The sequence below is a fragment of the Crocuta crocuta genome, unplaced genomic scaffold (assembly GCF_008692635.1).
Source record: "Crocuta crocuta isolate KB4526 unplaced genomic scaffold, BGI_CrCroc_1.0 scaffold339, whole genome shotgun sequence".
Taxonomy (NCBI): domain Eukaryota; kingdom Metazoa; phylum Chordata; class Mammalia; order Carnivora; family Hyaenidae; genus Crocuta; species Crocuta crocuta.
Window position 1 is genome coordinate 3,738,837 of NW_027530357.1, and position 14,983 is coordinate 3,753,819.

Sequence of the window (14,983 nt, forward strand, 5' to 3'; positions counted from 1 at the left end):
CCCGACGCAGGGCTTGAACCCACGAACCGCGAGATCATGACCTAAGCGAAAGTCAGACGCTTAACCGACTAAGCCACCCAGGCGCCCTGGCATATTTATTCTTCTAAAACTGTTGCTGCTGCTGCTGCTTTTTTTTTTTTTTCCTTTTTAATTTTAAAGTTTATTTATTTAGTTAAGTTTATCCATTTTTAAGTAATCTTCAAATGCAATGTGGGGCTCGAACTCACAACCCTGAGATCAAGAGCCACATGCTCTTCTGACCAAGCCACCCAGGACCCCTCCCACCTTTTTCTTTTTAAATACCAGTACAGTCTATCATAAAATGCACCAGGGTGTCAAAGAGACACTGAGACATAGTGAAAATAACACATTTCTTGGATGCTTACAAGATGGGTTGAAATCCCAATTTAGTCACTTACTATGTGACTGAGTTTCATTGTTTAGGCTAGCTGAACCTCAGTTTATTGAGTTGGAAAATAATGCTTGGAGTAACCATGCTTATCTTGCCGAGCTATTGTGAAAATTATGACCGACAGCAATGAGTGCCTGACATGTAGTAGGAATTCAGCAAATGGTAGTAACTACTGTTAACACTAATTATTATGTTTTTCAGGCACATTGGTTCATAAGAAACCTGTTGCCACACAAACTGGATCCTTGTCTCCAAATACAAATCACTATTTTTTTCTTTTAGTTAATTCACCTTTTTTATGCTTCCACCCTTTTCCCTTCTTTTGAGAAGATATGAATTACATATCACAAGGTGGCTTCAAAAGCATTCCTAGTTCCTGTTTTGCTGCTTATGTGGAAGATTGTATGAAGACTATTATATTCTATAGTAAGGCTTGACACTCTTTCTGTAAAGGACCAGATAATAAGTGTTTTACGCTTTGCAGGCCATACATTCTCTGTCGCAACTACTCAACTCTGCTGTGAGCATGGTAACAGTCATAGACAGTATGTTTATAAATGAACATGGCTGTGGTTCAATAAAACTTTACATAAACAGGATTCTAGGTGAATTTGGTCCATAGGCCATAGTTTCCCAACCCTTGCTCTATAGTATGCTGGCTCAGCAATGAATCCTGTCACCATGGCCCAGAGGACTTACGTAGCACACCTAGCAAAGGATGTGAACATAGCTGAGGCCATTTGAAGCTAGTATTTGGCAAATGCTTCTCAGACCATAGGGCTGTGTTCTGTGCTTAGGGTACCTGTGGTCATGTGCCCCTAACGACTAAAGCTAATCTATCATTGTGTGTCTGGCTGCCATCTTGTGTTGTTCACAACAGGCTGTTGGCTACTTATGGCCTCACCATTCCCGCTTCAAATCTGAGCTACTGCCTTTCTTGTCACTGTTGAATGGGGTTTTGTTGTTGTTTTTGTTCCTTCATCCTCTTTCTAAATTTCTGTTCTTTCTGGACAGATACCATATGTTTGCACGTATAGGTGGATTAGGAGGAACTTAACGGAAGCCCATGGGGGAGAAGAAGGGGAAAAATAGTTGGGGAGAGGGAGAGAAGCAAGCTGTAAGAGATCCTTGAATGCTGAGAACAAACTGAGGGCTGAAGGGGGTGGGGAAGAGGGGAAGGGGGGTGATGAGCATGGAGGAGGGCACTTGTTGGGATGAGCACTGGGTGTTATATGGAAACCACCTTGACAATAAACTATGGAAGGGAGGGAGGGAGGAAGGAAGGATGGAGGGAATTTCTGTTCTTTCTTTAGTCCCCCTTCCTGGGTGTTTCTCCTGCGCTATTCAGTGTTCGTCTGAGCATCTTGAATTTTATACCTTTTTGCCATTCCTTCTGGCAGTGAATAAAGCCATCACATAGCCTGTGATGGAATCCCCAAGACTTAGTCGCTCCTCAGTCATTTTTGTGACTTTCTGCTGCCCAAGATTGCTAACAAGATTTCTTCCTTGCCTTAATTTGCATTACCTTCATTTATTTATTCTATAGGTATTTTTGAACCACCAAAAATAGATACCAGGTGCTATTCTTAGCACTCGGAATGCAAAGATGAACATAGTAGCTGTTGCCCTTGTCCTCGTAAAGTTTAGCAAAGGGGACCCACATTATGTAAAGAATTACACAAATAATTAATTATGGTTGTACGTAGTGGAAAGGAAAAACATAATTTGCAGTAAGAAAATCTAATAGTCTGAGAAGTCAGAGAAGGCTTCCCTGCGGAAGTGCTTATAAGCATATAATAAGCCTTGAATAAATATTTATGAAATGAATGCAAAATGCAGTTATATTTAAGGTGAAACTTGAAAGGTTGGCAAGGATTAACCAAAGTTTTAGGGAATGAAAGTGAGAGGGGAGTCCAGACAGAGGAAGCAGTATGTTGAAAGGTGCTGAAGTTGGTTCTCTAAGTGAAGCGAAAGATGACACGAGAAGAGGGGGAAGCATTACTTCTCGCATGAAATGCTAGACATCGCCAGGGTCGTGTTTGTTCGTTTGTTTAATGTCTGTTTATTTTTGAGAGAGACCGAGAATGAGCAGGGGATGGGCAGAGAGAGAGGAAGACAGGAATCCAAAGCAGGCTCCAGGCTCCAAGCTGTCGGCACAGAGCCCAACAAACGCGGGGCTCAAACCCACAAGCCATGAGATCGTGACCTGAGCTGAATTTGGATGCTTAATCGACTGAGCCACCCAGGTGCCCCCACACTACAACTTTCAAATTTCTGCTTGTTAACAGTTCACGCCCCTATAATACTGGCATCTATTTCATGAGTGTATAATATCCTGTTGAAAGGTTAATAAAAAATATTTGTAGAATGGTAGACTGTTACATTTTAAAAGTATCAGAGAACATTTAGTCAAGAGTATAAAGAGGCCCCTCCAAAGTATCATGAATGAATAACCATAGTTGTCTTCTGCTGGAATAATGTCAATGACTTCAAGTTCACTACTCTTTTTTTTTTCTTAATGTTTCTTTATTTTTGAGAGAGACAGAGAAAGACAGAGAGACAGAGTACAAGGAAGGGAAAGCAGCAAAGAGAGAGGAGACACAGAATCATAAGCAGGCTCCAGACTCTGAGTTGTCAGCACAGAACCCAACACAAGGCTCAAACTCACAAACAGTGAGATCATGACCTGAGCTGAAGCTGGATGCTTAACTGACTAAGCCATCCAGGCGCCCCTAAAGTTCACTACTCTTAACATCATTCATTCCAAGTTTAGGAGGGAGGGTTGCTTTCTTTTTTTTCTTATCCTGGCTTTTCAGAAGTTCATCCTTCTGTGAGTCAAAATGTCTTTTATATTACTTCTGCCTTTATATTACTTCTTGTTTCTTAGAATTTAGAATAAGCCCTGTTTTCCATTTTATTTTATTTTTTTTATATTTTATTTATTTTTGAGAGAGAGATGGAGACAGCATGAGCAGGGGAGGGTCAGAGAGAAAGGGAGACACAGAATCTGAAGCAGGCCCCAGGCTCTGAGCTAGCTCAGAGCCTGATGCAGGGCTCGAACCCACGAACCGTGAGATCATGACCTGAGCCGAAGTCGGACGCTTAACCGACTGAGCCACCCAGGCGCCCCCCTCTTTTCCATTTTAAAAGGGGTTAATAGAAGAATCTTTGCTTGGGGCGCCTGGGTGGCTCAGTCGGTTAAGCGTCCGACTTCGGCTCAGGTCATGATCTCACGGTTCGTGGGTTCGAGCCCCACATCAGGCTCTGCTCACAGCTCAGGGCCTGGAGCCTGTTTCAGACTCTGTGTCTCCCTCTCTCTCTGATCCTCCCCTGCTCACACTGTCTGTCTGTCTGTCTGTCTCTGTCTCTCTCTCTCAGAAATAATAAAACATTAAAAAATTTTTAAAAAAAGAAGAATCTTTGCTTAAAAACCTAGTTACTCTGATAAAACCTGAGAATTATATTATGAATTACAAGGGGGGTACTGTGTAAGGAAACCATTAGGATAAGCACAATAGAATGAGATTGTGATTTATTTTCTAGGGCATAATAACTAGTAAATAATATAAAATTAACTGTACTTAGAACTAGAACCTTGTTTCTTTCCTTTGGTCAACAAACTGAGCAACTTATATGTGAATAACATTTTATTACCTGTTGCTTGAGGAATAAATAAAAGCTAAGGAGTATTAGGGTCATAATATCTTGCTCTTAGAGCTAATGATTTTTTTTCTGAGAGAAAAGAATTGTATGTTTATTTAGGCACAATAAGAGAGCACATGCCAAATAAGCAGTATACTAAAATAGAGCTGTAGAAATTCCCAAAAAGAGACCATGGTGGGCTGAGTTGGAATAAATCTATTAAGAAATGCCTAATTTCACTGAGTTTCTCTTTAAAAGGGGGTGAATCTTGGGGCATCTGGGGTAGTGCAGTCAGTTAGGTGTCTAGCTCTTGATCTCGGCTCAGGTCATGATCTCATGGTTCATGGGTTCGGGCCCTGAGTTGGGCTCTGTGTTAATGGTGCAAAGCCTGCTTGGGATTCTGTCTCTCCTTCTCTCTGACCCTCCCCTGCTTGTGTTCATGCTCACTCTCTCTCTCTCTCTCAAAATAAATAAACTTAAAAAATTTTTAATAAATAAAAATAAAATGGGTGAACCAAACCTTGCTTATTGTTTATCTTCCCCTTCCTCCCATATCCCATCCACCACCACCACCTGTACCATTTATTTGGCCCAGATGAGCCTTCAAACAGTGTTTATTGAATTGAATTACTTTATCTCCCATGCTACGTTAGTAATGCTTAACGCATTCCATTCTATAATAATTTTGCTCATTCTATTTTTCTGTGCCGTATGGGTTTTATTTCCAGTAAATACATATTTTTAAATTAAAACACATACCCTTGAAGATGTTCATACCTATTGTGGAAACACAAGTGAAGACCAGTGTTTTGATGATATGTGAAAAAGAAATGATTTTCCCTTGTCTCTCTTGAAATGGGCTTATCAGGAGCTTTGCCAATGTACATTAAGATGACCAGCAGCTTCTTCTGAATGGCTATCCTGGGCTGACCTTAGAGATGAAAATATGTGGATTATGTGGCATGATGGCAGTAATGAACCATTGATTTAGCAGCAAAGCTTTGCTCACAGATCCTTATTTCTCTATCTGCCTGATGTCTTTCAAGAACTACTTTATCGTGTTTCTTTTTCAGCGGAACGGAAGCCCCCCCTTTTCAACATGAATGCCATGAGTGCCTTATACCACATTGCCCAGAATGACTCTCCAACGCTACAATCTAATGAATGGTAAGACTCTCCTCTCATTTTAAATCTCTAAGGAAATCACCATATGTATTTGGCACTTCCGTTAAATTACATTTTAAACATCTGACCTAGAAACCATTTCATTCCTTTATGTTATAGTAAGTGTGGTGATGCTTTGTAGGCATGAACTGGTTATGTGCGCGCGCGCACACACACACACACACACACACACACACACACTTTTATTTATTTCTGCCCTCACTGTCACTTGTGCTATGTTCTTAAACTGTGTGTGTGTAGGAACTGAAATTCTGCAGGAAACACATCCTGTTACCTTCCTAATAAGTCTTGTATGTTAAATCCTGACAGTCTCATATTGATCATCTTAGCTGTTATCACTTCTCAGCAGAGATAAAGTACCTTCTCTGATGTCATTGTTTTTCCAGTTGTCATTTCTTTTATTATATGTATATTTAAATATGTTGACACAGAGCATACACTATCTGTCAGAAGATGTATCATTCCATATGGAAAATTATGACCTTTTGATAACTGTTTGGGCCACAAGAGTTATAGAAGAAGGGCAGTTTTAAAGAAGAGTGGACAAAATGGCATTCTCAAGAGAAGGAAGTGTTTTCACCCAGAAAGCATATTCCAAAGTTCTCTTCCCTCATGCTTCAAGTTTTCCTACCTGGTTGCAGGTGGTGCCTGATGAAGAGGTTGCAACTGGCTGTGAAGAATGTAGGCTTGAGTTGTTATCGTAGGAGAGTTGTTATCTTGAGAAAGAAAAATGTGTATAAAACTATAATATTACAAATATAGTATTTTCCATTTTCTCATATAAATTATGATTTGACCTTGCTTGTATGTGAAGATATGTTTATGTGTTGACTGACTTGAAATTCTCCACATTCATTATCCAAAGTATGAATTTCTAGATGCCATAAACTTGAAAATGGTCCACTTCTCTTAAAATTCCATATATTTTATTAAAAATCTCTTAGAATGTAAAATCTTCCCTTATTTTGAGTAATCTGTGTATTCCACAGACCCTCATTTTCTTTTCTGTCAATGCATTTGCACATACAGGACGGACTCCTTTAGGAGATTTGTTGATTACTGCTTGCAGAAAATACCTCAGGAAAGGCCAACGTCAGCGGAACTATTACGGGTAATTTTTCAAACTTGTATTTGAGGAGGGGAATATAGTAAATCGTTCCTGTGGCAGTTCATCATGACGCGCTGGATTAGAACACGCCGCCTTGTCATTTTGCAGAGATAATAGCGAGGCGTAGAAACGGCAAGACTATCACAATGGATGTACTATATATTCCCTGTGGATAGTCTTTTCCATCTTCTCTCTCTCCCCCCTCCCTGTTTTTGCCTTACCACAAAGAGTATTTCTCTTTGCTCTGGTCTTCCCTTTGATGTTCCTATGACTAAGACCGCATGAACTTTAATACAGTGTTCTCAGGACAGTCTGTCAGTGGTCCAGGCACCAACTCCTAGGGTTTTCAGTTAGGTTGTTGCCAAATCATCAAGCAGTGAAGATACACAGTAAATACACAGAGCATACGTTTATATCACATTACAGCATACATGTTGGTGACAAGAGTATCATGTTAACTCTATTCATTTTTTGTAAGGGTCACATTTTTGAGCATCCCTTCATACATTTTATTATAGACTTCATATATATATATATATTCCCTCAGTATCAGTGAAGTATATGGAGACTTTTACAATACAAAGATCTTTTATTTGGCACTGACTGGGCCAGATTTATTTAACCTCTTTCTGGATGTATATTTTTTAACTCTTTTGTTGGCTGGTTGGTTTTAAGGAAAACTCAGAAAGATTATATTGCTTAAATTTGAAAGCTTAAAACTGTCAGCTTCCTTTAGAATTGAAGAGCACCTCATGTGGGTCACAAATGCTTGGTTTATGTTTTCTTTTTCTGACAACTGTGTAAAGATTATCATATTATTTTCTGGCTGTAAGTGTTTCTGAAGAGGTAGGTCTGAAGCCGACTCATTTTTCCATGGAAAATTAAGTTTTTTCATCTTGTAAATAGTAGCCCACAGGAACATAGTAGCAGAAACAACAGGTAAAAGGACCCTCATTCCCTTTGGTGTAGAGCCATCACGTGTTCTAGACATGAGCTCTACTCTGTATGTCTCAGCAACAGCTCCACATTTCTTCAGGGAAAAATGACAACCAGAACAAAACACCAGATGACCCAAGATAAAGTAACATCTTTAGTACTTTGAAGTAAATGAAGACTTAGAAAAAAAAGGCACAGAAAGCACTACTGCAAAGGGGGAAAAAAAAGATAATTTGGGGCTGTATTGAAATTAAGGGGGAGAAGCACCTCAAAGAAGATATTACAAGGATTCAAAGAGGAGTTTTAGGGAACAGACAACAAAGGGATATAAAAAGCAAGTGGGCAGAGGTAAAAAAAGACACAGAAGAGAAAAATTAAAACACAAAATCATAAGCAATAAATGAATGTAACAAACCAATCAGGGTATTTCCAAGGAGAGAAAGTTGTAGGGAAATAAAGTTAAATGCAAGGGAAAAGCTTCTGAAGATGAATATAATGACGGTGACACATGTCGAAGACAGACGACCTAATATGTGCCAACCTATTATTCCTGAAGAAGAAAGCCAAACGCACCTAGCAGAAGATATTTAAGGATATACCTGAAGAAAACTTTATTGGAAATAATGATTTGGATCTTTATTTGACTTGATTTCATCTTAGTTTGATTTGGTGGGGGCCAAATCAAACAAGTCCACCATTTACTCAACAAATAGTCACTGATTGTCTACTGCATGCCAAGCACTGTTCCAAACACTAACAAATAAGTAAATATATGAATAGAATATCAGTTGGTAGTCAGTTTTTTGCAGAAAAAATAAAGCTGAGACAGGAGCTGGTGTTTTGTTTTGTTTTGTTTTGTTTAATTAACTCTACCTACAACATGAGGCTCAAACTCACAACCCCAAGATAAAGAGTTGCATGCTCTCCCAACTGAGCCAGTCAAGTTCCCCAGTAGCCAATGTTTGGGTGTTTTTCCCCCACCTAAGTTTATTTTGAGAGAGAGAGAGAGACGCTGGGAGGGGCAGTGAGAGGAAGAGAAAGAGAATCCAAATGAGGCTCCTCTCTGTCAGCGCAGAATCAGATGCAAGTCTCAGACTCATGAAACGTGAGAGGATGACCTGAGCTGAAGTCAGACACTTCACTGACTGAGCCACTCAGGTGTCCCAGGAGCTAACTTTTTAGATGAGAAGTTAGGAAAGGCCTTTCTAGAGAGGGGACTTCTAAGCAGAGGCCTGAAGAAAGACACCACAGAACTGATCTTCAGTAACCTGATAAAATTCCTTGCACTCCAAGGATAAAGTTTCATACAAATAGGCTGAAAAAAATTATGTTGGGGTGGACCTTTGACCTAGCTAAGGTGCTCTCCAGTTCGAAATGCAACTTAGATTTTCAAGCCTTACAAATTGAATCAATTTTTTTCTTAATAGCTTTTAAAAAAATTCCTCAATAGCAAAATCCAGCCAATCTAGTGATAAAACAAGAAAGAAGGAAGGAAAGAAGAAAGGAAAGGAAAAAAGAAAAAGAGGGAAAGAAGGAAGAAAGAATAAATTAGGAACTGAAGAAAGTGGTCAAAGGACTGGCAGCAAATACTGAATTTCAATCGGCCCCAAAATTGTTTATGTATTTCTTTTGCTTGGTACGGACTACATTCTTCATATTGAATAGGTAATACAAATTTCTGAAGACAGAGTGAGAAAAGTAAATCTCCTTCCTATTCTGAGGCTGCAGCCACTGTCATGAATCTTGTACACGTTTTTCTAGATATATTTTATGCCCATGGAAATAAATATTCTTATTTTATTTTTGCACCAATGGGAGCTAGCTCTAAACATTGCTCTAACTTGATTGTCTGTTTTACTTTATAGTATGTTTTGGGTACCTCATTCTGATGAATGGCTCTGTAACATTCTCAGAATGACCACATTTTTTTTAGCCAACTTCTTTATGGGGTCTGCAATCTCTTGCTATTGCAAACTGCTGCAGTGAGTTTCTGTACACGTGTCATCTTGTACTACATATGGTTATCTAAAGAATAAAATTCTGGAAGTGGAATTGCTAATCAGAGGGAATATAGATTTTAAATTTAAACAGATACTGACAAATCATCCTCCAAAGAAGTTGCACCAACCTATATTCCCACTGACAAAGTATGAGGATCAACACATTTTCAACTTGGCTCTCAGATCAGTGAAAAACTTGTAGTTTTAATTTGTATGTCTCATTATGAACTAAGTTGATGCATCTTTCATATGTTGAAAAGCCATTGGTTTCTTCTGTTGTGAACTGTTTGTGATCTTTGCCCATTTGTCTGATCATTAGGGTTTTTTTTAATTATTATTATTCATTTGTAGTAGATCTTGCAAATATTTTTCCCCCTATTCCTCTTTTGGTTTTCTTTATGCTGGGCTTCTTTTGAGAAGTGATGTAAAAATCTGTTACAAGGAAGTCACCTTCTCCCCCCTGCCCTCCCAGTTGGCTATCTTGTTCCCAAATATTTTTAAGTAATCCATTTTTTCTTCACATTTTCTTCCTGACATTAAAACGTCACCTTCACATCGAATCCATTTAAATATAGAACCAAGGTAAAATCATTTATATGGTTCAAGAGCAGAATGTAAATGCTATAGGCATTAACAGTGTAAAAATACTAATGTAGCTAGAACAATCTAGGGGTAGGAAAGAAAGACAAGTGTACTAATTTTCCTCTTTTTCAGAGTAGCTGGTTGACAATAATTCTTAAGTCGAAATGCATAATTAAAAAAAAGCAATTCCAATCTCTGCCATCTTTTTTGTTTTTCCTTAACTTGAGAGGATCTTTTAAGAACTGGCAACTGTTCGTGAAGAAATTATAGCTGAAGTTAAGCAATTACTTTACTTCATTGTTTTCTAATTCTGCTACATTTAAGTATACCTTAATTTAATAGATTTTCTTAAAATTAGCATGCAGAATCTTCCCATGTAAAATTGTTTCTAGATACTCATTATCTTGAGAGAGAACATGTAAAATGACATTCTTTAACAATATTTATTTCTGGGTGGTGGAATTTGAGATGATTTTCTTTGACTTTTATGCATTTTTCTGTATTTAAATGTTTCAAGGAAATAAACTTTCAAGAACAATAAAGCCATTCTTCTAAGAGGATCTGGGGACCGTTTAGTTGTAAGGGTGTCAAGAATTTTGGGCTTTGGAGAACAGTGAGGAGATGGGGCTGCAGGCAGAGAGAACATGAGCAGAGGTATACAGGTGTGAAACACATGTCATGAGGCAAGAACTATCTAGACTGTACTATATGCATTGGATGGGAATGAGAACTAGCCTAGAATTACAACCATGAGCCTGGTTGTAAAAGGCTGGACTTCATCATGATGGCATGTTTTGTTTTGGTTTTTTTGTGGCTTTGTTTTTGTTTTTGTTTTAAGAGAGAAAGAAAGAGTGCAAGCATGAGCAGAGGAGGGGCAGGGAGAGAGGGAGAGACAGAATCCCAAGCAGGCTCCTGCCATCAGCACAGAGCCTGACTCAAGGCTCCAAATCATGAACCGTGAGGTCATGACCTAGGCCAAGATCAAGAGTCAGATGCTTAGCCCGACTAAGCCACCCAGGTGCCCCTGGAGGCATGTTTTTAAGTCTGGGTCTATCACTTTTAAAAGGCTTACACGGGTTAAGGGTTTAATTACCTTGTGCCACAAGTATAGTGCACTGAGAAAGAAGACTTCTAAGCAGTCCAGAGCTATAAGTAGCTCACCAAGGTCACCATGGATCCAAGCCCTCTCTTCATACTTTGTCATCTTCAGCAGGTGGTTTTTATCTTCTTGGCCACAAAATGGTTCCTGCGTTTCTAGGACTCAAGTCTTTATCCCAAGAGGAAAAAGAAGGAAGGGCAGAGTGGAAAACACCTTTTCTTCAGGTGCCTTGCCTTTTTCTTCTAGGAAACAAAACTACCCTCAGAGACTTCCGCCTAGACAGTGTCTCATTTGCCAGAACTCTGTCATATTGTTATTTTTCACTATAAAAAAGGTGGGAGTTCAGTCAATGCTTTTACTTTCCAGTGCTCACAATAAATGAAGGCAAGGCAAAGAGGTTGGAATGGGGGATAAATGCGACACCAGTGTATAGGACGAATACAATAAAATCCGTGTTTTAGAAAGACAGTAGTGGTGGTAGCCCACTGGAAAACAGACCCCCAATGAGCAAACCTGGGTTGCAGCCCTAGCTCTTCCACTAGTTAGCTGTGTTAAGTCACTTAACCTCTCTGTGCCTGAATTTCCACACCTTGAAAATAAAAGAATTTCTTTTTTTTTTTTTAAATAAAAGAATTTCTAAGAGCCATTCCTGTTCTAAAATTCACTGATCCTAGGTTATAGCTTGAAGTTTACTGAAAACCGATTTGCTCTTGTATAATTGCAAGCACTAGAGGAGCAAAATAATTTACTTTCTCCCTTTCATTCTCATCTTGAAATATGCAGGCTACTCTTGCTCCTGGGAATGGTGTTTTATTTTCAGAAAGGACTCTTTGCAGAGGAAGAGATATTTTAAAAAAGCAAGAATAAGGGGTGCCTGGGTGGCTCAGTTGGTTAAGCATCCGACTTTGGCCCAGGTCATGATCTCACAGTTCGTGGGCTCGAGCCCCGCATCGGGCTCTGTGCTGACAGCTCAGAGCCTGGAGCCTGCTTCAGATTCTGTGTCTCCCTCTCTCTCTGACCCTCCCTGTTCACGCTGTCTCCCTCTCAGAAATAAATAAAACATTAAAAATTAAAAAAAAAAATAAATAAAAGCCATAGTCCCCCCCAACAGCAAAGTCAGGGTGAAGAACCACAAGACATGTACATGTTTTTCTCACAATGGCCCTACTCCTCTTTTATACCTATTTAACTTAGGAAGAATAGAAATCCATTCCATCATCTCTAGGGCCTACCACATTATATCCCATTTCCCCCTATATCTTCAAATTAAAATTTCACGTAAGTGAATTCTCCATGTAACTGAAACTTTTCCTTTAAAAAACCCAAACTTCCCCTCCCTGCCGGCCCCCCCCCAGATCATTTGCTGTGTAATCTTGTCAAAATACGTGATGTACTTCTCTGCCTTCTTTAAGAAAGCATAATGAACATAATTTCACTGCTTGATGGCTCAGAAGCAGTAATGTTTCATCAGCTCAGGGCATATAAAAGGACTGCATGAGGAGCAATTTCCCCTTTGCAAAATAACCCATGAACCTTTGTTCATTTTTATGTGGTTGGTTGGTAGGTGTGTTCGTCATGGAATTTCTCTCTCTTTTTACTATCAGGCTGCCCAAGAACTTTCAAAGACCATTCTTATTTACAACAAATAACCCTGGTTCTAACAGCTCTCCATCCTCTATTCTCCCACTTTTATTCTCTCTTTCTAAACTGGAAGCCATAATACATATAAAAATCACTAATAATATTGAAAGTGAGGGCTGTTTATACCAGGAAAAATTTGTGGACTTTGGGGTGGTTCTTTTACTCTTCAGAAGCCCTTTTCCCTTATTTCTGGTTGTACAGTTCTGTAAAGGGAAAATGAAGCTGCCAGAATTATGACCTCTAAATAAAGCTGCCATATTTTCATGCATATACTCTACAGAACCACCAACCTAGAAAACAAAATACACACCGTCTGTTTAAAAGGGGTATTGTGGAGTGGGTAGGAGAATTGAGGCAGATCATAACAATAGTATTCTCTAACTCGACATCACTTTTACTTATTATAGAGCTTCAGACTTGAAAGTTACAAGCCTCTAAACTATGAATCATTATTGGTTATATGTTAAAGTAAACCTCAAGAATCCTCGAGTAAACTCTAGGACACAGTCCACAAAATGGAGCTTGAAGAAGACAAAAGCATAGTTATCTCTTTGTAAGATTTAGACAAGATGAGAGGTTATATGAAATGAAAGTCATATCTTGTTATTTCTACAAACTCAACAGACCTGGTTTATGTCTATTTACTTTTATAAGGTAAATCTTGTGCCCCAAAATCTGTGTTCTCACTATCAGTTCTTGTTTTTTCTTCCTCCCTCAATCAGCATGATTTTGTTCGACGAGACCGGCCACTACGTGTCCTGATTGACCTCATACAGAGGACAAAAGATGCCGTTCGTGAATTAGATAACCTACAGTACCGAAAAATGAAAAAAATCCTCTTCCAAGAGACAAGAAATGGACCCTTGAATGAGTCACAAGAGGATGAAGAAGTAGGTCCAGTTTGTTATAGTCCAGGCACTCTCAGAGTGCCTACTATGTGGGAAAGTTCTGGACTGGGCACTTTGTAAACCACTTTTGGTGATAAAAATGTAATTGGTGCCCTGTGCCTCGAGAAACATGCAGAGTTGCTAAAGAGACATTCGTAAAATAAGTCTTACACAAGACAAAATATGAAAAATGTCACCGAGGTATGTCACCATGCAGGGTTCGTAGTGGGGAGAAATAAGCCTGGTGGGGAGAATTAGTGAAGGTTGTATGGAGGACATGACATGGGTGGTTTTTGAGAGACAGGCATAGGGCATTTTAGACTCAGGAAAGTGCTGTACTTTAGGAAGATTATCCTGGCAACAGAGTATAAGATGGACTTGAATGTGTTACATTCTATATAACAGCCCATGCAAGAGGTAATGAGGGCAATGTCAGTAGGGAAGGGGTGGGGAGGAACATTTTTGAGAAACACTGTAGAGGTAGATTTGATAATACAGTGCTTCCCATTGAAAGTGACAGATGAGGAGTTTAAGGTGACTCTGAGCATTTTAGCCTGGGTGACTAGACTGTCTCAATACCAAGAGCAGAGAAAACCAAGGTGAAAGAATGGGACTAGTGTGATTTCAGTTGGGAGCCTGTCAAGTTTAAGGTCCTGGCCTCATAGGCTGCTGACGTAACACACAGGTGAAGTTTTCAAAGGAGAGGTGACTTTCTGGTTTCTCATTCAGATAACTTAAGAAGGATTGGTTGAGGCAAAGGTAAGGAGAGTTGGAATGCCTGAATGGTGATGTCTGGCAGTTGGTTGGGAAATGCAAACCCAGAACATAAGAAAGAGGTCAGGGTAAAGAGTGGTTGGCTGGGGGGTCAAGAGCATTACAATAATAACGAATGAGAAGAGAGCCGGGCCAAATAAGGGACCCTAAGAAAAAGACATCCCCCACGGATGTTCCGAGTGTCCGCAACTTCAAGGACAGAGCAGCCAGCATATCAGATGCCACAGAGAGGTCATGTTAGACAAGGAGCAAAACAACAAAACACGTTAACTGGGTTTTATAAGTAAGGCATTCTTGATGACCTTCATAAAAGGAGTTTTATAGGAATAGTCAGGATGAATAATAGATAACTTTGGGTTTGTAGAATAAATGGGAAATGAGAAAGTAGAGACAGGGAAAGCTGGTTATGTTAAGATTCATAAATTTGCCTAAGAAGGAAAAGCAACAAAGGGCAGTATGTTGAGAGGTATGCAAGCATGGGGCAGGCCTCTTCATGTTTGCAGGCAGAGTGGAAGAAGCCAAGACAGAGGCATGGAAATTAGAAGACACAGACGTGGTTAAAGACGCAGGATCTCAGGAAGTGCCTGAGGTAGGAGCAAGAGTATTAGAGCCTTAAGCAAAAAGAAAGGACGCCTTGGGGCACCTGGGTGGCTTAGTCGGTTAAGCATCCAACTCTTGAGTTCAGCTCAGGTCATGGTCTCATGTTCGTGAGACTGA

The 14,983-nt window shown here is 39.5% G+C and overlaps 1 protein-coding gene across 2 annotated transcripts in view; it reads left to right on the plus strand.

Moving 5' to 3' along the window:
* The window catches only part of TAOK3 (TAO kinase 3), a 181,816-nt gene that overhangs the window by 119,848 nt on the left and 46,985 nt on the right, over positions 1 to 14,983 (plus strand). For both annotated transcript variants that reach the window (XM_077766019.1, XM_077766020.1), the window contains exons 10-12: positions 5,128 to 5,221; positions 6,269 to 6,350; positions 13,328 to 13,495. In XM_077766019.1, coding sequence (XP_077622145.1) covers positions 5,128 to 5,221; positions 6,269 to 6,350; positions 13,328 to 13,495 — 344 coding nt within the window. The remainder of the gene's footprint in view (positions 1 to 5,127; positions 5,222 to 6,268; positions 6,351 to 13,327; positions 13,496 to 14,983) is intronic.